This window comes from Triticum aestivum, chromosome 2B, assembly GCF_018294505.1.
Source record: "Triticum aestivum cultivar Chinese Spring chromosome 2B, IWGSC CS RefSeq v2.1, whole genome shotgun sequence".
Lineage (NCBI taxonomy): Eukaryota > Viridiplantae > Streptophyta > Magnoliopsida > Poales > Poaceae > Triticum > Triticum aestivum.
The window spans coordinates 714,573,977-714,599,870 of record NC_057798.1 but is presented as its reverse complement, the minus strand read 5'-3'; the positions used below and the strand labels follow the sequence as shown (position 1 = coordinate 714,599,870).

At 43.3% G+C, this 25,894-nt stretch overlaps 1 protein-coding gene across 6 annotated transcripts; it reads right to left on the bottom strand.

Moving 5' to 3' along the window:
* Positions 1 to 13,914: 13,914 nt before the first annotated feature.
* LOC123046901 (uncharacterized) lies at positions 13,915 to 24,276 on the bottom strand. 6 transcript variants are annotated; one of them, XR_006422672.1, is made up of 8 exons: positions 23,550 to 24,276; positions 23,223 to 23,347; positions 22,882 to 23,135; positions 22,584 to 22,793; positions 22,403 to 22,495; positions 22,219 to 22,320; positions 21,712 to 22,052; positions 13,915 to 14,072 (listed from the first exon to the last, which is right to left on the bottom strand). XR_006422672.1 is itself a non-coding variant. In XM_044470338.1 (6 exons), exons 3-6 carry the CDS (start codon positions 23,005 to 23,007, stop codon positions 14,042 to 14,044), a joined length of 708 nt encoding a protein of 235 aa, XP_044326273.1. In that variant the 5' UTR covers positions 23,008 to 23,135; positions 23,223 to 23,347; positions 23,550 to 24,276; the 3' UTR covers positions 13,915 to 14,041. The 6 variants fall into 6 exon arrangements, 2 of the variants coding, with proteins under 2 accessions (XP_044326273.1, XP_044326274.1); XR_006422673.1 differs by having other exon boundaries at positions 23,094 to 23,135; XR_006422674.1 differs by having other exon boundaries at positions 23,111 to 23,135.
* Between the last annotated feature and the right edge of the window lie 1,618 nt (positions 24,277 to 25,894).

The window sequence follows — 25,894 nt, the reverse complement described above, 5'->3', positions numbered from 1 at the left end:
ATTGGGAAGGAAATCTTCATCAAACTTATTGCCTCCATGATGATGTGTGAGTAGTTTAGGACCTATGGTTCCATAGCAGTAGCTAGATCTCTCTCTCTCTCTCTCTCTCTCTCTCTCTCTCTCTCTCTCTCTCTCTCTCTTAATCTTCAATATAGTGGTCTGATCTGAGATCAATCCGATTTAAACTTTTGCGGCACGTTTGTTGGGATGAAACGAATTGTGGGTTTATGATCGGATCATTCATTGATATTATTTGAGTCCTTTGAGATTTCTATGATTGCGTAATTTTATAGCCTTGTATTTCTCTCTGATCTATCCGTCTTCTTTAATTTGGCCAAGTAGATTGATTTATCTTCAGTGGGAGTGGTGCTTGATAGTAGGTGCAATCTTGCGGTGTCCTTACTCCGTGACAGGAAGAGTTGCAAGGCACGTAATTGTATTGTTTCTACTAAGGATAAAACGGCGGCGTTTGAACATATTGCTTGATCTTATTGTGTCTACATTATGTCATCTTGCTTAATGTGTTACTCTGTTTTTCATGAACTTAATACTTTGAGATGCATGTTGGATAGAGGTCTTGGGATGGAGTAATAGTAGTAGATGCAGTTGGATTACAATCTACTTTTCACTGACGTAATGGCCATATATTGATTATGCTTTAGATGATCATATAACTATGCGCTATTCTATCAATTGGACAACAGTAATTTGTTTACCCACCGTTGCCACACAATACTTGATGTTTCTATAGTGTTGTATTATAATGAATCTTTGGGTAGGCATCACCTATATTTTGTGTTTACATTCTTTATTATCTTGCAAAGCTATCTCTTTATACCACAACATAATTTGGTTTCTTGTTTCTAGATAATGCAAACGATTAGTGTACATAGGGTTGTATCAGTGATAGACATGACCTGGGGAAGAATTGATCTTACCTTTATCTCCTTGTGTGTTCGACACTCCATACTTACCACTTCCATCTTTGAAAAGTGCTACACTGATTCCTTGCACTTGGGGATTATCAAGCTCTTTCTAGCGCCAGTTCCGGGGAGGAATACCATAGGGTGAATATTTCTGTGTATGCTTGTTCGCATTTATCACTAAGTTTATTTTTTTTGTTGTTGTTTTCTTTGTTTAGTTTTAGGTATGTTTTTTAAATGAAAAATACAAAAAAAATACTTGCACTCTTATGCTGAGCCTAATGGCTTCAAAGAAAGCGATGTCTGGGAGACTGCTACGTGTGATAGAGTTGGGATTTCCTCTAAGAGGAAGGGTGATGTTTTATAGAACCTGTAGGAGACACCACACAAACAAGATAAGCGACACACACACACACACACACACACACACACACACACACACACACACACACACGCACACGCACACAAAGCAAATGCTTGCACCCAACGAAGGCAAGAGGGTGGTCAATCCCCTTGTTTCGCCAATTGCAAGGAATAAGTCTCATAGTGGTACATAGATTAAATACAATAAAAATAAAAATAAAATAAATTATAGCAAGTAATTTTAGGGTTTTTGTAAAGACAACGTGAATGGGCTCGGCGACCATAGGTTCACTAGAGGCATCTGTCTCATGAGCATAGTAACGGTGAGTAGACAAATTATTATTGGGCAATACATAGAAAAACGCATAGTTATGATGATTCTTCATGGCATGATCAATAGATAGGCATTACATACACGACAAGTAGACCATTAATCTTATTGACGCCTACTACTATTGCTCCGCCCCTTGACCGCTATCTAGCATGCATCACAAGGTCTTAAGTTCATAAAAACAGAGTAATGCTTGAAGTATGATGACATAATATAGACTAAGCAAGACCAAATAATATGTTCTAGCCCCATCATTTTACCCTTAGTAGCCACAATACAAATATATTCCTTGCAACTCTAGCTATCACAGAGTAAGGACACTACAAGATTGAACCTACTACCAAGCAGCTTTCCCACTGAAGATAAATCAATCTAATTGACCATAAGAGATAGATAGATTAGAGAGAAATACAAGGCTATAAAATAACACATATATAAATCTCAAGAAAGACTCAAATACTTTCAGTTAATAATCTGATCATATACCCAATTCATCGGATCCAAACAAACACACTGCGAGAGTTACATCGAATAGATCCTAAAGAGATCATTTTAGTAAAGATCAAACTTGAGAGAAAAAGCCATCTAGCTACTACTATATATGGACCAGTAGGTCTTGTGGGAACTACTCACACATCAATATAATGTAGGCATGTATTCCGAATATAGTCATATGTTCTTATGAAAAAGAACTCGCATGACATCTTTTGTCCTACCCTCCCGTTGCAGTAGGCACTACAAAAAAAATACACCTCCGTGATGATACGTGTTTGTCACAGTAGGTCGCGTTTCCTATCATGCATGTACATCCATGACGATTTTATGACAGAATCAAGATAGTCATACCTGTGCCGTCGTAGAAGTGTTCCATGACATTACCAAAATTATCATCACGGAAGTGTCCACTTCCATGACGATAAATCGCGCGTCACAGAAGTACTTTCGTTAAGGGTGACCGACACGTGGCATCCACCGTAACGGAATGCCGTTAAGCTATCGGGTCGGGTTTTGGATCCGATAACCCGTTAACAGCCTCGACCAATGGGGATTTTCCATGTGTAAAATCATCATTGGCTGGAGGAAACACGTGTTGGCTCATCGCTGGGACAGATGCCATCCACTCATTGGACAGAATGCGCCTATGATACGTCGACATGTGGCACGGCCCAACAGAGGCCCATTCCTATGAAAAGGCCAGCCCATTTGAGTTGGTCAAAAGGTGGCGGGCCGGCCCATGGAAAGCCTGTTAACGGCATGTTTGCATATAGCCCATTTACAGCCATCTAACCCAAGGCCCGTTACGCCCTATTCGAATTAGGCCTAGTAGCGTCATCTGGGCCATCCAATATGATTCCATCCCATTTTCACTTCTGGCCCATGTATGTCCATGACATCTTTTGGCCCATATGAGGCCCTACGTAACTCTTTGCCTATTAACGACCCGTGGTGAAACTGGCCCGTAATGAACAGTGTATCACTTTACACCCATTAACGCCCATGGTGAAACTGGCCCGTAAAGAACAGTGTATCACTTTATACCCATTAACGGCCCGTTATTTCGTTGGGCCGTTTCCAGACCATGTTATCTTTCGGCCTTCTCAGAGCCCATTTATTCTTGGGCTCATTTTCAGCATTCGTTTACTTACGGCCTGTTATTGTCATTTTCTGCTTGTGGGCCAAATTCAGCCCGTGGTTACAGTCAGCCCGTTTGTGGCCCGTTAATACGTCAGGCCGTTTTCATAGCGTCATCAAATATGGCCTATTAACGATGGCCCGTTATGATTGGCCCATGAATGGACAATTCCAACTCTAGCCCGTTTATGGCCAGAATGCGGTCTGTTTGGCCCATGTTTGGCCAATCGATCATACGGCCCGTATAAGGCCCATTGATGATACGGCCCATAGAAGGCCCATTGTTTCTACGGCCCGTAGAACGCCCATTGTTTCTACGGCCCATAGAAGGCCCACTGCTTATACGGCTCATAGAAGGCCCACTGTTTCTACGGCCCGTAGGAGGCGCAGTGTCACTACAGTAAATATTAGCCCATGGTTATTGTGGCCTAGTTTTAAAAAATAGGTTATTGCAGGCACTAGCAAACCGCAGAAAAAGAACTGCACTTACTACAAGAAAACAAATAAACAAGACAATAAGGAAATAAATAAGCAAGCAACTTACACTAGGCCATCACGGCTATTACACATATTACATTAACTGGGCATCAAAGTTCGCCACTAGTGCAAATATAGAGAACACAGCAGCATATAAACACCGCAGCAAAACAAGTCCAGAACTGAAACCACTTCAGAAGAGCTCAAGAAACAATATCCTGGGTACCCATAATGCTGGCAAGATGCTTAGCAAGCTTATTAACTTTCTCTTGTTTGGCGCTTAAGTCCTCTAGCGCTTGCTGTTGCACCAGAAAGTATGCATCTGAATTCTGCAGGGACTTCCTCAGTCCTTCGGCTTCCTGTCGCATAACATCTGATCGATGTCTTTCAACTTGAAGTTGAGACTCAAGAAGCCGAACTGATTCAGGCAACGAGTTCGAAGAGCTGGTGCCAGCAGTGGTAGCCAGTAACTCGAACACTACATCAAGACAGGACTTTGGGGTTGTCTCAGTGTCTTCAATATAGTTTTTATCAGCTTTCTTGGAGACCAACAGGGATGTCTCACTATCTTGAACCTTATCTGCATTACTTCCTTTACCATTGCATAACAGGGTACTCTTCTCCAATATTTTATCCGCGTTCTAAAAGAGAAACAAACAAACACATCTCAGGTTTACAATGTAGTATATGAAACTCATTTTGGTAAACCAGTTCAGTAGTAAGGTGGACAGGATAACAGCATGAAACAAACATATATCTATGTAGTATGGTCACTGTATGGTCTATATCATTCTAGTTTATGTTGCCAAATCAAGATAGATACAGTTCGAATCATATCTATTTAAGACAAAGCAGCATAGACAGAATATAAGTGTGGGAAACTACACAGCAATAACAACACTTGTAATGTGCATGGCATGAGAACATAACTGTTTATTCAATTGAAACTGAAATCAACATAGAGCAAGTTACAACAGCAAACAGCCAAACACGTTGAAGAAACAGGTTTAAAACATACCTGTTGCGCCATTGGAGTTTCAATTGCATCCTTCAAATTTGAAATTAGTTGGTATCAGTAAATACAGTGATGCAAGAGCAAAGTAGTATGAACCATAGCTACGGAACCTGACCTGAGAACAATTCTTCTTCTGCTTTAAGCGTTGACTTCGGGTTCGGAGTGGTGGTCCTCGTGATTTGGGCACTGCAGTTGCCTTACTAACTGCTCGTGTTTGGGTGCTCTGTGGTGGAGACGGTGCTGTGTCAACGGGAACTGGGTGTCTATCTGCTGGGGTTGGGGTTAGAAGGGGTGTAGCTGGTTCTCTGTCCAACTGGGTAGGGGTACAATCTGCATGAGTGTGGGTTATGTGTGGTGGGGCTGGTTCTTGGGCAAGTACAACCGTGGTTCTATCTGCATCGACAGGTAGCACGATCTTTTCTGAAGACCGTGTTTTTACTCCCACAGATACTGCCATCACTCCCTCCAATTGAAATGGCTGATAAACAAGAAAAGTAATTGAATGTACAGACATTGTAAGATAGACAGGTGCAATGGATAGTAGGGAAGAAAACAGGGCATGAAATAATTCACATTTATGTTGTCTAAGCAAACAGAATAGCAGGACATAATTTCACATATATGATGGCTAATTAAACAGGATAGCATGACACAATTTCACATGTATGATGGCTAACTAAACAGGATAGAATGACATACTTCAAAATATGATGACTATGTAAACAGGATGACATGATATAACTATACGATGTGTCTATTAAAGTGGTTGGCATGCCATAAATCACAAACATGCCGTCGATGGAAACATGATGGCATGATATAATTCACGGATAGAATGACATAATTTAAAATATGATGACTATGTAAACAGGATGAGATGATATAACTATATTATGTCTTTAGAAAATGGGTTGGCATGCCATAATTCAGATACATGCTGTCTATGTAAACATCATGGCATGACATAATTCAAATATATGATTTATATACTAAGGAAGTGAGCAGAGGGCAATCACATATATGATGTGTCAACTAAGGAGATGGCATTCAATATTGTGTATATGATGTAAAAACTAAGCATTGCAATACAACATATGCATTATATGAGTAATATAACCCTGCCAAGTTTGAGCATACACCTCAGGGGGATAATAGGACTGGTCATCTGCCTCTGAATCCTCCTCTGAAGAGCTATCTGTAACCAGCAAGATATCTGCTTCAGCAGGTAGCATTGTCTGCTCTGAAGACCTTGTTTTCACTCCAGATTTCTCCATCACCAATTCAAATGGCTGATGCACAGGAAGAGCAGTTGAATATACAAACATTGTCGACAAAAGCAATGAGAAATACAAAAAAAGGACGGCATGATATAATTCACATATATGACGCTTGCCTAAACAGCATGGCATTGCATAATTCACATACATAATGCCTTGCAACAAGATAACATTGCATAATTCACATATATAATGTCTTGCAACAAGATGGCATTGCATAATTCACATATATGGTAATTAGACACTAAACAGGTGGCATTCACACAAAGCATGTCTAAACTAAGCAAATGACATAGCAATGCAAGATACCATACGCACGATATGAGCAACATAACCCTGCCAAGTTAGGGCATGCACCTCGGGGGGGGGGGAATATGACTGGTCATCTGTCTCTGAATCCTCCTCTGAGGAGCTATCGGTAACCAGCAAGACATGCGCTTCGTCAGATAGCATTGTCTGCTCTGAAGACCTTGTTTCCACTCCAGATTTTTCCATGACCGTGCCGAATGGCTGATGCACAGGAAGAGTAATTGAATGTACTAAAATTGTTGACAAATTTAACACGTAATAAAAAAATGATGGCATGATATAATTCACATATAAGATGACTGGCTAACCAGGGTGGCATTGCAAAATTCACATATATGATGCCTGGCTAGACAAGATGGCATTGCATGATTCACATATACGATAAAGAAACTAAACAGATGGCATTGACACAAAGCATGTCTAAACTAAGCAGATGACATCTTTAATGTATACAGTAAGCAATGCAAGGCACCATATGCATGATATTACCAACATCAGCATGCCAAGTTAGAGCGAAGACCTCATGGGGTAAATAGGAGTGGTCTTCTCCTTCTGAATCCCCCTCAGAACAGTTATCTTCCTCTTGATTACGATCCGAAATGGGTGGAGGGGGGCTGCCTTTGCGCCCACCATGGAACGACGTCTGCATGAAATTTTATTGCCACGCAAGGCTCGTCTCTTTTGCTCTACATGATCAGTTCCATTGTGTACAATAACTGGCATGCATAGGAATAAAACATAGTGAGATTATGTAAGGAGTGCATGCACAAATCCAGAGTGATGGTAGCAAACTGTGGATAGACCCAAAACCAATGATAGCAGGCAGATAATAGCTTTAGTTAAAAAATACAGATAATGGCTCCTTTAATGTTTGTTTGCACCCAACATGAAACTCATAGTAGACACCGGAGATTAACCAGATAGTAGACAGATAGTACTGATTGCTGCCCCAATATGTACCCCACAACCATTTAAAAACTCAAGTTTCAGCATTAGTTTGGACCTGACTCGGAGTCTAATAGGTGAACACGACGATAATGTAGCATGTCATCATATTAAGCGACGCATAACGTAAGCAGACACGGAAGAGTGCGACCTCTCTTGCGGACCCGTGTAGTCCTCAAGGTCATCTGCTCAGTTGATGATGGTAATGCAGTTGTCGTGGCTGCCGGCGGCGGGGAAGAAGATCTGAGGCGGCGAAAGACAGTCTGGAGAGCGGATCCCTGCTGTGGTGAACCCTTCCGTCGTTGGAGCAGCTGAGCTGGGGTGGAACACAGCGCCGCAGGAGCAGGACAAACCACACAAGGTTTTCTTTGACACATATCTGTAACAGAAGTAATTGAGTAAGGGCTTGTTTGAATTTGAGGATTCTAACAATGCAGGGATAGGAAATAGACAGGAATAGGATAGGAATGCACGTGCAAAAAGAGAATTTAAAAACACAGGATTTCTGCCAATCTGGGTGTTTGATTCACAACAATTGGAAGATCACAGGATGCAAAAAAGCATGGTGAGATTAAGTCAAACCACAAGAAAATGTACGGTTATAATGCTATTATGCTACTATCTCTTAGTCTTGTGCTTGATGAATAGGAATATGAAAAGGAGGAGAAGTGGAAATTAGAATTCCTACGGTTTTTCTTTCAAGGAGACACTAAAGGAACAAATCCTACAGTTTTCCTTTGCTCCATTCCTTTGCACCAAATTCATGAAAAGTAGTACCATAGGAAACTTTCCAATTCCTATGTTTTTCATTCACTTTTCCTTTCAAGCACTGGCGATTCTAGTAGGCAGGCTTGAGCAAGGAAAATCCTACACTAAAAAATGTTTTTGTGCTACTTCTATTACTTTGGACCCAGGCCACTGCCATACTAGCTCAACTCCCAGGCCCATCGACAAATGCACAGCTCAAACGCGCAGAGATAAATAATGATGGCGTTCAAGAGAGTCCATCACGGATAGCTAAGTTGCCTGGTACCTCACTGCTTGTCATATAGTAGGATAAAATAATCGTATTTCCCGTTACTACGAGTGCTCAGTGGACAATATATATAACATGTAGAGTAAAAAAGAGATGCAACAAGTGTACAACCTCTTTGGCGAAGCCATGTCGATCTCAGCGTGATTGGGTTGGCCGGTGAGGATGCTCCGGCTGACTTGGCTGTCGGAGGAGGGGAAGAAGATCTTAGGCGTCTGGAGATGGAGCCCGAGGTACTGCTCTGCTGTGATGGAGGGTTTCGTCGTTGGAGCAGCTCCGGTGAGTTGTACGACGCCGAGGCTAAAGCAGGACAAGAGAGACAATGAACAACGTTAACCTGAGTGGAATTCTAATAGCATCTCCAATACATGACATAAAATACATAACCACAAAGTGCTAGATGTAAAATACATCAGCCGCTCATCTCTGAACTTAACTGTCGGAACTGAACTTAACTGTCGAAACTGAACTTAACTGTCGAAACTGAATTTTGCTGTCGAAACTGAATTTTGCTGTCGAAATTGAATTTTGCTGTCGAAACTGAACGCACTAGCAAGGTGAGGCTACACGTCGGCCGACTGACTTTTTCATCTCTGGTTAGTCGATTTTGCAGCCGTTGGATACGAAATCAAGGGCATGCGGTTCATCTTCAACCTCCACCCCCCTGAGCCGCCAGCCACCACCAGCCAAACAGCAGCCCCCCGCCGCCCGCGGCCGGCGGTGCGCTGCCCCGCTCGCCCCGAAAACATTCCCTACCGCCGGTCCGCCGCCGCCCTGGCCATCCCTCTAGCCCCCCCCCCCCCCGTGCCGAGCTTTTTCTCCAGCGATCCCCACGCCACCGCCCCGCCACCGCTGACGACCACCGCCCCCATCCTGAACCCTAAAATAGATAGTAGGGTACCTCTCCGGTGAGCCCCCCTCCCCGCTGCGGCTGGTTCTTCCTTCACCCCGGCGAGCCCCCCACCCCCTGAAAATCGACTGACCCAAAAGTTGATTCAGTCGACTTAAGTGTAGCTAAATTGGAGCAGCATCGCAAGCAAGAGCAAGAGCGAGAGCAGCAGCGCGAGCAAGAGCAGACCAGGCAGGGGACCGAGAACAAGAGCAGAGCAGCAGCGCGAGCGAGAGCTAAAGTAGCAGCAGCTCCTACTGATGTGGATGTCGCCGCCGAGGGAGCGACGCCGTGGAGGAAGTGGCCAGCGATGCCACCGTGGATGGAGCCGCGCCGTGTCGGCTCGGGACCGAGCGCCGGCAGCACCGTGAGATCGAATCAAGAAGAAAATGCGGCGATTAGTGTACAACCTCTTTGGTGGCGCCAATTAGGCCACAACTTCATCTGAGGAAACGGTGATGATGATGCTCTTCCGGTGGTGCAGGTGAAGACGGCGGTGTGGAAATGGAGGTGGCGTGAAAGACGAGGGGAACGTCGGGGCATCTCCTTGGAGGTGGAGGACGGGGTAGCTGAACTGGCGGGACCACGAGATCAACGAAGGATCCTCATCCGGTACGATGGATGAGGGACATCGAGGTGTTGCTATGGAGGACATCGTCGGGGAAGAGGCTCCGGCTGGGTAGCGGGCGTAGCAGGGTCTGGGGTTTCTCGCGGGTTTTTGCGGCCTCGGTGTACGAATGGGTGGGCGGATGGGATGACAATGGAGAAGCATGGCTTAGGGACGCTCTTGTCCGACATGTGGGGTAAGTTATGAAAGTGCCCCCACCGATTTGAGGCGGTTCTTTCGGTTCAGGGGTACCACAGACATTTCGCGTGTCGGGATTTCACAGGAGGTGGGAGTTTTCGCGCGCGTTGTAATTTCGGAATAGCAAGGCGCGGGTTGAGATGGTAGGAGTTGTCAGAACACAACGAGACAAAGATATATCTTAAATATTTCGGGCTAACAAGGCGCGAGTTGAAGAGGCGGGAGTTTCGCAGCACGATAGACAGAGATGGTAGCTTGAATTTTCTGCATAACAAGACGCGGCTTGAAATTTCGGAAAAACAAGCTTGACATGTACCCAAAAAAAAGACAATTTGCACCTCAACACGCACAACACACACACAAACACCATTTATACTAGAGTAAGGTACACGTGCATTGCACGCATGAGATTTGGCAACCAAATTATGAATAAATACCACATTATGGCATGCAAGCTTTGAGTCATATATGCATGATGTAGATGTTCGTTTAATTCTTATAGTTTATTTCATTCAAAATCATCTAGTTTTTATAAGAAATCTAATCTATTTTAAGATTCATGGAATTGTGGGTTGTAAGACATAAAGTAAAAACAAATAATGGCAAATCATGTAGAAAAACATTTGGGCAATTCTGATACGAAAGATTCTAGAACAAATATGAAGTGCTTGTGTTTTGATGTTTGTGCATTATGCTTAAGTTCAACCATGGAGTCTTCTAGATTATACGTGTGGCGAAATCTGGTGGAATCTAGATGATATCCAACGGCCAGTAGTGCTCAAATTTGCCATCTTTGGACCATCGGATTCGCCTCATCCAACGACCATCTTTCAAAGTTAAAGTTACCCGCATAAAATATAAAAATATATAAAATATTATATATATATATATAGGGGTATAGATATAGATATGTGATGCGAAAGCCGCCCTTCATCTCCAATTAGAATAGTGTGTCCATGCACGGATGCGACGTGGCCAAATGATGTCTGCCATCGGTATCTCAAATTCAAATCAGTCTGACCTTGTTCAATGTGTATACATTACAACATGCTCGTTTCCAAACCACGCCGCGCATATCTCCGTTATATTCATACATGCATGGGTTTCAAACATCAGGATCTCTTATTCAAAATATTTGAATTCAACTTTACATTGATTATGACCCCACCTATTCTTTTACACCCACACATTAGTCTTCTCTTTATAATTGTACCACTAACTTTATCTTGTGCATGCATGCACACACACTACCAGTCGGCATTATCCCTCGCACGCATGCAATCTTTTTCTTCAGGTCGGTCTCCCATGAAGGCACACACCCACACACATCCCCCTCTCCATCATATCGGGCATTTTTTATCTCTCACACGTGCATGCGCAATGATCGATGTTCCTCTATGTATGTGTGTATATAGCTAGGTCTTTCATAGTTTTCCACACAAACTGATTAATCGATATATCCAGTGAGGTCTTACCCTCTTTCCCACGTCCACATCGATCAATCTATACCTCTCTATATAGGATTAACATATATATATATATAGCTAATACACCCACATTAATTATATATCCAATGTCCCCCTCTCATCATCCATGCCTTCCGCTTCATCTCTCAGACGCGTGCACAATGGCGAAGACTGGGGGCAGTAAGGGCCCTGCCCCCCCCCTAACATCACTATATATCGAGGCTAATATGAATGTGATCATTAGACAATTGCTCCTAAAATGGTTTAAGTTCATGAATTGACTCTCCTCATAAAGGATTAGCAATGCTTGGCCCCCTAGGTCATTTATTTTTCATGGCTCTGCCACTGCGTGCAATAGCGCACGTGTTCGCCCCCTCTCTCTAAATATCGATCTCGCACTTGTGCATTCCTTCATAGTCTCCCTACACTCGGCCCCTCGCACCATCTTCTAGTCCCCCACCGGATTTTTCCACATGTACAATCTAGCAGACTCCATGGTTGAACTTAAGCATAATGCACAAACCTCAAAACAACAGTGGTTCTCTTTTGTTCTAGAATCTTCCGTATCATAACTGCCCAAACTTTTTTTCTAGTTGAATTGCCATTATTTTTTTTACTTTATGCTTTACAAAGCACAATTCCATGAATCATAAAATAGATTAAGGGCTTCTTTGATTCAAAGGATTCTCATAGGAATTTTGGAGGATTCTAATCATTAAGAATTTTTCCTATCTTGGTTGTTTGATTCGTAGGATTGTAAACCATAGAAATTTTTCCATATGATTCATTTGCACTAGATTTCATAGGAAACATCCCATCCACTCAAACCTCTTTGAAAGAATTCTGCGTTTTTTCTATGCACAATCAATCACTTGTACAATCATGTAGGATTCAAGACGACATTCCACTATAATCCCATGTTTTTCCTATTCCCGCGTTCTTAGCTTTTTTTATAAAAACTAATTGATTTTGAATGAGATGAACTATAAGAATTAAATGAAGGGCTACATCAGGCATATATGACTCAGAGCTTACATGCTATAGTGTGGTATTTATTCATAATTTGGTTGCAAAATCTGATGCGTGCAATGCACGTGTACCTTACTAGTACTTCGAGTATGTGCAAAACACGTAAATTAGAATACCAATGGCAGCTACACAGTGTCTCTCTTACAGTTCATGAAGCCACGTGGCACATGCGGAGGCGTTGTCGCGACCTCCTTGCGTGGATTGATCACAGTGACGTGCTGCTGGTTCCAGAAGAATGTACTCGTCCTCTCTGAGCCATACTGGCGGTACATGCGCGAAGCGAAGATGTGCACCCACACCACGCACGCACTCATTCCCCCGCATGCACACGCGGGTACACGGGCGGACACAATTTTGTACCAAGATCCACCCCATATGATAATTTGACGCGTGTAAAATCGTTCACTTCATTGATGGTCAATTAATACAGCGCATGCAAATTGAGTGGACGTGAGGGCGAAAGAAAGACATTATTACTCCACTGCGCGCATGCGAGTAGTTAAATCGTGGGTTGCCAGTAGTACTTGCACTACAAGGATCTGGGTCTATTGCAACAAAAAAATTTGTTGCAATACATGTTGTTTCGTGGCGATAAGTATCTATTGCCACGAAACGACATTCGTTGGCAACCGTTGCGACTGGACACATGGTAATAGGTTATTACCACGAAAAAGCAATTGTGGCAATAAAGTGTGCTATTGCAACATCCATGCGGGAAGTTGCCATATGTTTTCCCGTGGCAACACTCACCTCATGCCACAATTTGCTTTGTGGAGATAGCTTTAATGCAACATGTAACGAATTGTGGAGACTGGTATGTCGTAGCGATAGACATTTGTGGCAACAACCTATGCCAACGACGACCATTTCGTGGCGCATTGATCTTTCGTGGCAATAGTTAATTGTGGCAACAAACTATGGCAACAATCCTTATTTTCGTGGCATCAGGCATGTTGCCACGACCCACTATACTTGTGGCAATAAATTATGGCAACAATTCTTGTTTTCGTGGCATTAGGCATGTTGCCACGACCCACTGCGCTTGTGGCATTAACTTATGGCAACAAATATTCCAATCGTCGTAACAGGAAATTGCAACGTACTTCTTTTGATGGTGACAAATAGGTATCACAACAAGTAACATCTTTGTAGCGAGAAATTATTGCGACAATTTAAACTTTCCGTGCCGATACTCTATTTCAAAAAACTTACTTTGGTAGCGCTAAACTGTTATCGCATCATGAAATTTTTTGTGGCGCCAAGCTATTACAACAATATAAAGTGCTCCGTTGCAACATCCTAGTGCAACAAAACAGATAGGCTTAGCAACTGAGATATGATGCAACACTATATTTTTAGTGGTGCTAGCATGTGGCAACCAAAAGTGGGTTGTGGTAATAGTCTATTGCAACCGTAAAAAACAGGGTTTCAATTACAATATTCAAAACCATATGTGTAATATGTAGATTCATACAATTCATAATTCTGATAGAAAATATTGTAATTTAGCCATCCTAATTAACTTCGAAGACTAAACTGCCTGTGATCTAGAGTCCAGTCCAGCTAGTTCTTTGGATCCTACAATCAAGAAATAAAAAAAGTTCTAGTTAATCATGACGGAAATATGCCCTCGAGGCAATAATAAAGTTATTATTTATTTTCTCATATCATGATAAATGTTTATTATTCATGCTAGAATTGTATTAACCGGAAACATGATACATGTGTGAATACATAGACAAACATAGTGTCACTAGTATGCCTCTACTTGAACTAGCTCATTGATCAAAGATGGTTATGTTTCCTAACCATAGGCATGTGTTGTCATTTGATTAATGGGATCACATCATTAGGAGAATGATGTGATTGACTTGACCCATTCTGTTAGCTTAGCACCTGATCGTTTAGTATGTTGCTATTGCTTTCTTCATGACTTATACAAAGTTCCTGCAACTATGAGATTGTGCAACTCCCGTTTACCGGAGGAACACTTTGTGTGCTACCAAACGTCACAACGTAATTGGGTGATTATAAAGGTGCTCTACAAGTGTCTCCAAAGGTACATGTTGAGTTGGCATAATTCGAGATTAGGTTTTGTCACTCCGATTGTCGGAGAGGTATCTTTGGGCTCTCTCAGTAATACTCATCACCTAAGCCTTGCAAGCATTATAACTAATGAGTTAGTTATGAAATGATGTATTACGGAACGAGTAAAGAGACTTACCGGTAACGAGATTGAACTAGGTATTGGATACCGACGATCGAATCTCGGGTAAGTAACATACCGATGACAAAGGGAACAACATATGTTGTTATGCGGTTTGACCGATAAAGATCTTTGTAGAATATGTAGGGACCAATATGAACATCCGGGTTCCACTATTGGTTATTGATCGAGAATAGTTCTAGGTCATGTCTACATAGTTCTCGAACCCGTAGGGTCCGCACGCTTAACGTTACAATGACAGTTTTATTATGAGTTTATAAGTTTTGATGTACCGAAGGTTGTTCGTAGTACCGGATGTGATCACGGACATGACGAGGAGTCTCGAAATGGTCGAGACATAAAGATTGATATATTGGACGGATATATTTGGACACCTGAAAGGTTCCAGATGAGATTGGGACTATACCGGAGTTCCGGGAGGTTACCGGAACCCCCCGGTAAGTATATGTGCCTTATTGGGCCTTAGTGGAAGGGAGGGAGAAGGAGCAAAGGAGGGGGCGCGCCCCCCAAGCCCAATCCGAATTGGGAGGGGGGCCGCCCCCCCCCCTTTCCTTCTTCCCTCCCCTCTCTTCCTTCCGTCTCCTACTCCTAATAGGAAAGGGGGGCCAAACCTACTTGGAGTAGGTTTGCCCCCCCTAGGGCGCGCCTCCCTTCTTGGCTGGCCCCCTCCTCCTCTCCCGCTTTATATACGGAGGAGGGGGGCACCCCATAGACACACAAGTTGATCTACGGATCGTTCCTTAGCCGTGTGCGGTGCCCCCCTTCACCATATTCCACCTCGGTCATATCGTCGCGGAGTTTAGGCGAAGCCCTGCGCCGGTAGAACATCATCATCGTCACCACGCCGTCGTGCTGACGGAACTCATCTCCGACGCTTTGCTGGATTGGAGCCCGGGGAACGTCATCGAGCTGAACGTGTGCTGAACACGGAGGTGCCGTACGTTCGATGCTTGGATCGGTCGAATCGTGAAGACATACGACTACATCAACCGCGTTGTCATAACGCTTCCGCTTACGGTCTACGAGGGTACGTTGACAACACTCTCCCCTCTCGTTGCTATGCCATCACCATGATCTTGCGTGTGCGTAGGAAATTTTTTGAAATTACTACGTTCCCCAACAGTGGCATCCGAGCCTAGGTTTTATGCGTTCATGTTATATGCACGAGTAGAACACAAGTGAGTTATGGGCGATACAAGTCATACTGCTTACCAGCATGTTATACTTTGATTCGGCGGTATTGTTGGATGAAGCGGCCCAGACCGACATTACGCATACGCTTACGCGAGACTGGTTTTACCGCCGTGCTTTGCACACAGGTGACTAGCGGGTGTCAGTTTCTCCAACTTTAGTTGAACCGAGTGTGGCTACGCCCGGTCCTTGCGAAGGTTAAAACAGCACCAACTTGACAAACTATCGTTGTGGTTTTGATGCGTAGGTAAGAACGGTTCTTGCTCAGCCCATAGCAGCCACGTAAAACTTGCAACAACAAAGTAGAGGACGTCTAACTTGTTTTTGCAGGGCATGTTGTGATATGATATGGCCAAGACGTGATGCTATATTTTATTGTATGAAATGATCATGTTTTGTAACCGAAGTTATCGGCAACTGGCAGGAGCCATATGGTTGTCGCTTTGTTGTATGAAATGCAAACGCCCTGTAATTGCTTTACTTTATCACTAAGCGGTAGCGATAGTCGTAGAAGCAATAGATGGCCTAAACGACAACGATGCTACGATGGAGATCAAGGTGTCGCGCCGGTGACGATGGTGATCACGATGGTGCTTCGGAGATGGAGATCACAAGCACAAGATGATGATGGCCATATCATATCACTTATATTGATTGCATGTGATGTTTATCCTTTATGCATCTTATCTTGCTTTGATTGACGGTAGCATTTGAAGATGATCGCTCACTAAAAATTATCAAGAAGTGTTCTCCCTGAGTATGCACCGTTGCCAAAGTTCGTCATGCCCAGACACCACGTGGTGATCGGGTGTGATAAGCTCTACGTCCATCTACAACAGGTGCAAGCCATTTTTGCACACGTAGAATACTCAGGTTAAACTTGACGAGCCTAGCCTATGAAGATATGGCCTCAGAACACGGAGACCGAAAGGTCGAGCGTGAATCATATAGTAGATATTATCAACATAGAGATGTTCACCATTGAAAACTACTCCATCTCACGTGATGATCGGTTATGGTTTAGTTGATTTGGATCACGTGATCACTTAGATGACTAGAGAGATGTCTGTCTAAGTGGGAGTTCTTAAATAATATGATTAATTGAACTTAAATTTATCATGAACTTAGTACCTGATAGTATTTTGCTTGTCTATGTTTGTTGTAGATAGATGGCTCGTGTTGTTGTTCCGTTGAATTTTAATGCGTTCCTTGAGAAAGCAAAGTTGAAAGATGATGGTAGCAATTACATGGACTGGGTCCGTAACTTGAGAATTATCCTCATTGCTGCACAGAAGAATTACGTCCTGGAAGCACCGCTGGGTGCCAGGCCTGCTGCAGGAGCAACACCAGATGTTGTGAACCTCTGGCAGAGCAAAGCTGATGACTACTCTATAGTTCAGTGTGCCATGCTTTACGGCTTAGAACCGGGTCTTCAACGACGTTTTGAACGTCATGGAGCATATGAGATGTTCCAGGAGTTAAAGTTAATATTTCAAGCAAATGCCCGAATTGAGAGATATGAAGTCTCCAATAAGTTCTACAGCTGCAAGATGGAGGAGAATAGTTCTGTCAGTGAGCATATACTCAAAATGTCTGGATATAATAATCACTTGATTCAATTGGGAGTTAATCTTCCGGATGATAGCGTCATTGACAGAATTCTCCAATCACTGCCACCAAGCTACAAAAGCTTTGTGATGAACTATAATATGCAAGGGATGAACAAGATAATTCCCGAGCTCTTCGCAATGCTAAAGGCTGTGGAGGTAGAAATCAAGAAGGAGCATCAAGTGTTGATGGTCAACAAGACCACTAGTTTCAAGAAAAAGGGCAAAGGGAAGAAGAAGGGGAACTTCAAGAAGAACAGCAAGCAAGTTGCAGCTCAAGAGAAGAAACCCAAGTCTGGACCTAAGCCTGAAACTGAGTGCTTCTACTGCAAGCAGACTGGTCACTGGAAGCGGAACTACCCCAAGTATTTGGCTGATAAGAAGGATGACAAAGTGAACAAAGGTATATGTGATATACATGTTATTGATGTGTACCTAACTAGAGCTCATAGTAGCACCTGGGTATTTGATACTGGTTCTGTTGCTAATATTTGCAACTCGAAACAGGGACTACGGAATAAGCGAGCACTGGCCAAGGACGAGGTGACGATACGCGTGGGAAATGGTTCCAAAGTCGATGTGATCGCAATCGGCACACTACCTCTACATCTACCTTCGGGATTAGTTTTAGACCTGAATAATTGTTATTTGGTGCCAGCGTTGAGCATGAACATTATATCTGGATCTTGTTTGATGCGAGACGGTTATTCATTTAAATCAGAGAATAATGGTTGTTCTATTTATATAAGTAATATCTTTTATGGTCATGCACCCTTGAAGAGTGGTCTATCTTTATTGAATCTCGATATTAGTGATACACATATTCATAATGTTGAAGCCAAAAGATGCAGAGTTGATAATGATAGTGCAACTTATTTGTGGCACTGCCGTTTAGGTCATATCGGTGTAAAGCGCATGAAGAAACTCCATACTGATGGACTTTTGGAATCACTTGATTATGAATCACTTGGTACTTGCGAACCGTGCCTCATGGGCAAGATGACTAAAACACCGTTCTCCGGTACTATGGAGAGAGCAACAAATTTGTTGGAAATCATACATACAGATGTATGTGGTCCGATGAATGTTGAAGCTCGTGGCGGATATCGTTATTTTCTCACCTTCACAGATGATTTGAGCAGATATGGGTATATCTACTTAATGAAGCACAAGTCTGAAACATTTGAAAAGTTCAAAGAATTTCAGAGTGAAGTGGAAAATCATCGTAACAAGAAAATAAAGTTTCTACGATCTAATCGTGGAGGAGAATATTTGAGTTACGAGTTTGGTTTACATTTGAAACAATGCGGAATAGTTTCGCAACTCACGCCACCTGGAACACCACAAAGAAATGGTGTGTCCGAACATCGTAATCGTACTTTACTAGATATGGTGCGATCTATAATGTCTCTTACTGATTTACCGCTATCATTTTGGGGTTATGCTTTAGAGACGGCTGCATTCACATTAAATAGGGCACCATCTAAATCCATTGAGACGACGCCTTATGAACTGTGGTTTGGCAAGAAACCAAAGTTGTCGTTTCTTAAAGTTTGAGGCTACGATGCTTATGTGAAGAAATTTCAACCAGATAAGCTCAAACCCAAATCGGAGAAATGTGTCTTCATAGGATACCCAAAAGAGACTGTTGGGTACACCTTCTATCACAGATCTGAAGGCAAGACATTCGTTGCTAAGAATGGATCCTTTCTAGAGAAGGAGTTTCTCTCGAAAGAAGTGAGTGGGAGGAAAGTAGAACTTGATGAGGTAACGGTACCTGCTCCCTTATTGGAAAGTAGTTCATCACAGAAATCAATTCCTGTGACAAATACACCAATTAGTGAGGAAGCTAATGATATTAATCATGAAACTTCAGATCAAGTGTCTACTGAACCTCGTAGGTCTACCAGAGTAAGATCCGCACCAGAGTGGTACGGTAATCCTGTTCTGGAAGTCATGTTACTTGACCATGATGAACCTACAAACTATGAGGAAGCGATGATGAGCCCAGATTCCGCAAAATGGCTAGAGGCCATGAAATCTGAGATGGGATCCATGTATGAGAACAAAGTATGGACTTTGGTTGACTTGCCCGATGATCGGCAAGCCATCGAGAATAAATGGATTTTTAAGAAGAAGACTGACGCTAACGGTAATGTAACTGTCTATAAAGCTCGACTTGTTGCGAAAGGTTTTCGACAAGTTCAAGGGGTTGACTACGATGAGACTTTCTCACCCGTAGCGATGCTTAAGTCTGTCCGAATCATGTTAGCGATTGCCGTATTTTATGATTATGAAATTTGGCAGATGGATGTAAAAACTGCATTCCTGAATGGATTTCTGGAAGAAGAGTTGTATATGATGCAACCGGAGGGTTTTGTAGATCCTAAGGGAGCTAACAAAGTGTGCAAGCTCCAGCGATCAATCTATGGTCTGGTGCAAGCCTCTCGGAGTTGAAATAAACGCTTTGATAGTGTGATCAAAGCATATGGTTTTATACAGACTTTTGAAGAAGCCTATATTTACAAGAAAGTGAGTGGGAGCTCTGTAGCATTTCTAGTATTATATGTGGATGACATATTGTTGATTGGAAATGATATAGAATTTCTGGATAGCATAAAAGGATACTTGAATAAAAGTTTTCCAATGAAAGACCTCGGTGAAGCTGCTTACATATTGGGCATTAAGATCTATAGAGATAGATCAAGACGCTTGATTGGACTTTCACAAAGCACGTACCTTGATAAAGTATTGAAAAGGTTCAATATGGAACAGGCGAAGAAAGGGTTCTTGCCTGTATTACAAGGTATAAAGTTGAGTCAGACTCAATGCCCGACCACTGCAGAAGATAGAGAGAAAATGAAAGGAGTTTCCTATGCTTCAGCCATAGGCTCTATCATGTATGCAATGCTGTGTATCAGACCTGATGTATGCCTTGCTATTAGTTTGGCAGGGAGGTACCAAAGTAATCCAGGAGTGGGTCACTGGACAGCGGTCAAGAACATCCTGAAATATCTGAAAAATACTAAGGATATGTTTCTCATATATGGAGGTGACAAAGAGCTAGTCGTAAATGGTTACGTCGATACAAGTTTTGACACTGATCCGGACGATTCTAAATCGCAAACCGGATACGTATTTTTATTAAACGGTGGAGTTGTAAGTTGGTGCAGTTCTAAACAAAGCATCATGGCGGGATCTACATATGAAGCGGAGTACATAGCTGCTTCGGAAGCAGCAAATGAAGGAGTCTGGATGAAAGAGTTCATTTTCGATCTAGCTGTTGTACCTAGTGCATCGGGACCAATGAAGATCTTCTGTGACAATACTGGTGCAATTGCCTTGGCAAAGGAATCCAGATTTCACAAGAGGACCAAGTACATCAAGAGACGCTTCAATTCCATTCGGGACCAAGTCCAAGTGGGAGATATAGAGATTTGCAAGATACATACGGATCTGAATGTTGCAGACCCGTTGACTAAGCCTCTCTCACGAGCAAAACATGATCAACACCAAGACTCCATGGGTGTTAGAATCATTACTATGTAATCTAGATTATTGACTCTAGTGCAAGTAGGAGACTGAAGGAAATATGCCCTAGAGGCAATAATAAAGTTATTATTTATTTCCTCATATCATGATAAATGTTTATTATTCATGCTAGAATTGTATTAACCGGAAACATGATACATGTGTGAATACATAGACAAACATAGTGTCACTAGTATGCCTCTACTTGAACTAGCTCATTGATCAAAGATGGTTATGTTTCCTAACCATAGGCATGTGTTGTCATTTGATTAATGGGATCACATCATTAGAAGAATGATGTGATTGACTTGACCCATTCCGTTAGCTTAGCACTTGATCGTTTAGTATGTTGCTATTGCTTTCTTCATGACTTATACAAAGTTCCTACAACTATGAGATTGTACAACTCTCGTTTACCAGAGGAACACTTTGTGTGCTACCAAATGTCACAACGTAATTGGGTGATTATAAAGGTGCTCTACAGGTGTCTCCAAAGGTACATGTTGGGTTGGCATAATTCGAGATTAGGTTTTGTCACTCCGATTGTCGGAGAGGTATCTTTGGGCCCTCTCAGTAATACTCATTACCTAAGCCTTGCAAGCATTATAACTAATGAGTTAGTTATGAAATGATGTATTGCGGAACGAGTAAAGAGACTTACCGGTCCTCAAGTTGTTCTCTCTCAGCACGCTCCAAGTTAATCCTCTCTTGTGTGTTAGCACGTTCATCTTGTAGTTGATCTTCTAAGTCATTGACCTGCTGGCTGAGCTGAGAGTTTCGCTCCTGGGTGGCTGCTGTAGCACGAGCTTGCTCTTCAATCTGGATACGGAACTTTTCAGAACCAGTTGAAGTTTTGGCCATGTATCCGTACCCACGAGGCTGCCATGACTTGCATTCCAGAGTGTTTTTGTAAGCGGTTTGAAAAACATTGTTTTTTTGCTCATTTGAAAGTGGACCTTCAGTTTCAGCTTCTTTGTTTTTAACATCTTGAAGTGCTTGGTCCTAAAAATGATAGGAACAATTATAGATGCAGCATCAATATTGACACTATAAAAAATGAAACAAGAATAACACGGTCCAACGCATGAATAATCGCATCTGATGATGAAACATGTCAAATGCACATCATTGACTAAACTATAGAATAACCAAAAGTCAGTGTACGCACGTAAACTTTTTAGGAATCTGTGTTAGACCATGTTTCATCGTTTGTGTGGGTGAGTTCCCATAGAGCAATACAATCTGGCTCTTCTCCAGTTTCCAAGTTTCTCTGCAAGTAATATAACAATGAGATGCTTGAAACATGACACCATATTTAGCAGCAAGGCATACATATTTAGTTGGACTCGTACCTTCTCAAAACTAACTTGTGAGTAAGATTTTGATCCGATTATGTATTTTGTCTTCTGTTTCTTACGGTTATCAGCATTCTTTTGGCTGCGTTCCTATCAATTCATTGAAACCAGATATAACCAATGAGACTAGCCATTTCACCTTAACACATAATAGACAAACCGTGATCTTAGAGATAACCTGAAATTTTGAATCAGTGCCAAAGTACTCAATCATCCATTCCCACTCTTCTGGTTGTAAATCTTCTGGCAGATTAGCCAATCTAGCTACATCTGTTTTGTATGCCTTGTAAGTGGAGCTTAGAGTTGATCGCCAGCCTCTATATCTCTCTTTCGCAATTTTGAAAACTTTTTCTTGTGTTTCTGGTGTATCTTCCAGGTCCCATCTGTCCTGTAAAGCATACAACAAATAAACATACATAAGCAATGCATTATCGATGATAAAATAAGATAACACATGTGAAAAATATTGTACGCACTATCATATCTGCAAGAATGAGTCGATGAATGGTAGGGTGAATGTCCGACCACATCCTCATTCCAATGAGTGGTAACTTTCTTTTCATTATGACTACCACGTCATTCTTGAACGAACGATAGTTCATTTCTATTGTACCACCCAATTTTTCAGAGAATGTAATATTTGGCTTTGCAGATCCATTGGCAAAACGCTTCTTAGATGCTTTAAAACCTTTTAGAACACCTCACCCTTTCTTCTTCTGTCCACCAGCTTCTACAGCCCAAATCATACAAGAAAAATTGTATTACTCAGCATTAGATTGTAAGAAATGATGACACAAATGTAAACGAAAGCAAGTACCAGCTGTTGATGAAGGACGAGGAGATCAAGGACTCCAGAATTGATCTGACTGAGGCAAGAAACCTGAAGTGAACACCAGCCCCCTCTGCTCGATGCACATATCCTATCCCCGATACTCCCACTCCCTGTACAACAAAAGTGCAAAGTTTCAGTGTACATTAAGCTGAACCTGAGCCATTCTTTGTGACGAAACTTCCTGTTCTAACTAAATCTGCACGCATGTGCTCTGCTGTTGTGCTCGTCCCAGGTCAGTAGCAGTAGGAGAGCTCAGCTAACGGCAAGGCACATGAGCACAGCTCGGGCGGCTACTAGGAGGCGGCGGAATACCTGGGCTCGGGGTGAATCCTGGCGAGCAGTTCACCATCCGCACATCACTAGAAGAAAACGGCGTCCCCGCCGGCGAGCAGATCCCTATTGGCGCATCGACGAGCAGGTCGGCTGCGAGCTGCAAGGCCTCGTCCACCTCCTAGTTGACCTCCATGAAGCGCCGCGGCGTCAGCGTCAGCACCTCCACTGCTCTCTCCCTCCGCGCCCTGCCTCCTCGAACAGTACCTCCCTTGCTTCTCCCCCTTCCGCGTCCCGCAGCCTCGTGCGCCACTAGGCCCCGCCTCCCGGTGTAGGATGACGGCGCCGCCGCTTCAGCTGGTCGCCATCGCCTCCCTCGCGCCCGGGCCTCGCGGACATCGCCATCGCCGCCGGGTTGGAGGTGGGCGCATCGCAGGGATGGTGCGGGCAGCGTCGCCCCGAGCGCGGCGGCCTGGTGCTCGCGGCGGCGCTCGGCATCGGACCGCGACGGCACCTCGCTCCGGTCGGCGAGGAGCTGAGTCGTAGCGCCGCAGTACCTGGTGCTCGGCTGTAGCGAACGCCAAATCCCTGGCCCCCTCCGCGGATCCCTCGTGGTCGTCGTCCTCGACCCCTGCCGCCGCGACTGTGGCGGGATCTGGTCAGGGAGGAGCCTCGTCGCCGGCGAAGGCCACTCCTCTCTGTATTGCGTGGCGGAGACAGAGAAGTGTGCTCTGAGCGGTGGAGCAAGGGGAGAAGAAGATAGGATTGATGCTGGCGTTCGGGATGAAGCCTGTTTTAGACTGATTTACCGAACGAAAACAAAACGTGACATGTCAGACCTCAGTTGCTATGACATTCGTGCCTGTAATCAATGGCACAGAGATTCTAAATTATGGGTCTTTCAGGAGTTAGGAGTTATAGATTCCGAAATTTATTTGTAAAAAGCTATATCGTGGTGAAAAAAACACCAAATCCGAAAATTGTGAAGGGACGATCTGACGCCCTCTCCTGTAACGTTCTCGTCGTCAATATTTGTATAGTCATCGTCATTTGAGAAGCCAATTAACGAATGAAAAAGAGTTTCCCTGTTTATATTGTAAAACAATCATCACATACGTTGAAGCAACTGATACAAAATGAACGCCACACACACCCAAAGCAATATACACAAATACCGGGCACCGACACACAACCTCAAGAACTACCAAGCACCTACAAGATGTGCAAAAAAGGGATCCGCTTAGAGCCGACGGAGACCACCAGCACGAGGAGCGATCATCTTGGAAGATGTGCGCCGGACATGCAGGACCAAGGACTCCAAGACGATGCCTCCAGGAAGGGCACGACCACAAACGTCGCTACCGTCCGATCCGAGGATCAAGTTTTCACCAAAAGTAAGATAGAAGGAGTGGAAGGAACACCATGTCCACGGATGCCTTCACCGTCAACCAGTGGACGGACTGGGTAGGTGATGTGTCCGGTCCGCCAACCACCCGCAGCTTCAACCCCTCCGCTGTAACCCCGGTCCGCCAACCACCCGCAGCCAATTAGGAAGGTGTTGTTTCATCATGGATCTACACTTAGGTTGGATATGTCAAAAAAATTGTGCCTTGGTGAATTGTTGGTCAAAGCAGTAGAAATTTGGCCAGCTCTAAATTACATGTCACAGAAACCTCATGCGCCCTTTACTTTAATACTATTAGATTATACTCTTGTCTCGAAACATAAGTACTGATGGCATGGGTTGACGAGACGGTCGATCTATGTCAGTCTCGATCTCATATTCCAATCTTTAGATGGGGTGATCTCAGCATCTTTCATTTTACCGGACAATCTGTCGAGGGTTTGTCCACGCCAGAGTAGGTCCAACATAATTATTTCGCTTTTGTTCAAACGATAAGCATATAGATTCAATTACTATGTAAATTAAACAACCCTGCATCGCGGCGCCTTTGCGTGTCTGATCCATCCTACATTGGATCCACACGCAAGGGGGCGAACGAGCCCTGCCGCCACCGCCGCTGGTCGGGCTTCACCTAGTCACGCCCTCTAGCGGCGGTAGGGGAGGGGAGGAGCGGGAGGCGGGGCGCTGGGAGGTTGTCTAGCAATCTCTCCCATCACCTGCGAGGGGGCTCGGGAGGGTCCTCCGCGCCACAGTAGGTCCAACATAATCATGTTGCTTTTGTTTTAAGGAAAATAATAGAGATTCAACTATGTCAATTATCAACCAAACAAATTTAGTTTTGAGATTTACTTATTGGCATATCACACATTTGTTAAAAAACAAAAAATGTATTAAGATAAGGCCAAGGCCTTATCTCTTCTTTATATATTCATTTTTAGATATAAAAAATCTTCAAGTCTTGGACTGTCGCCTCGTCATATAT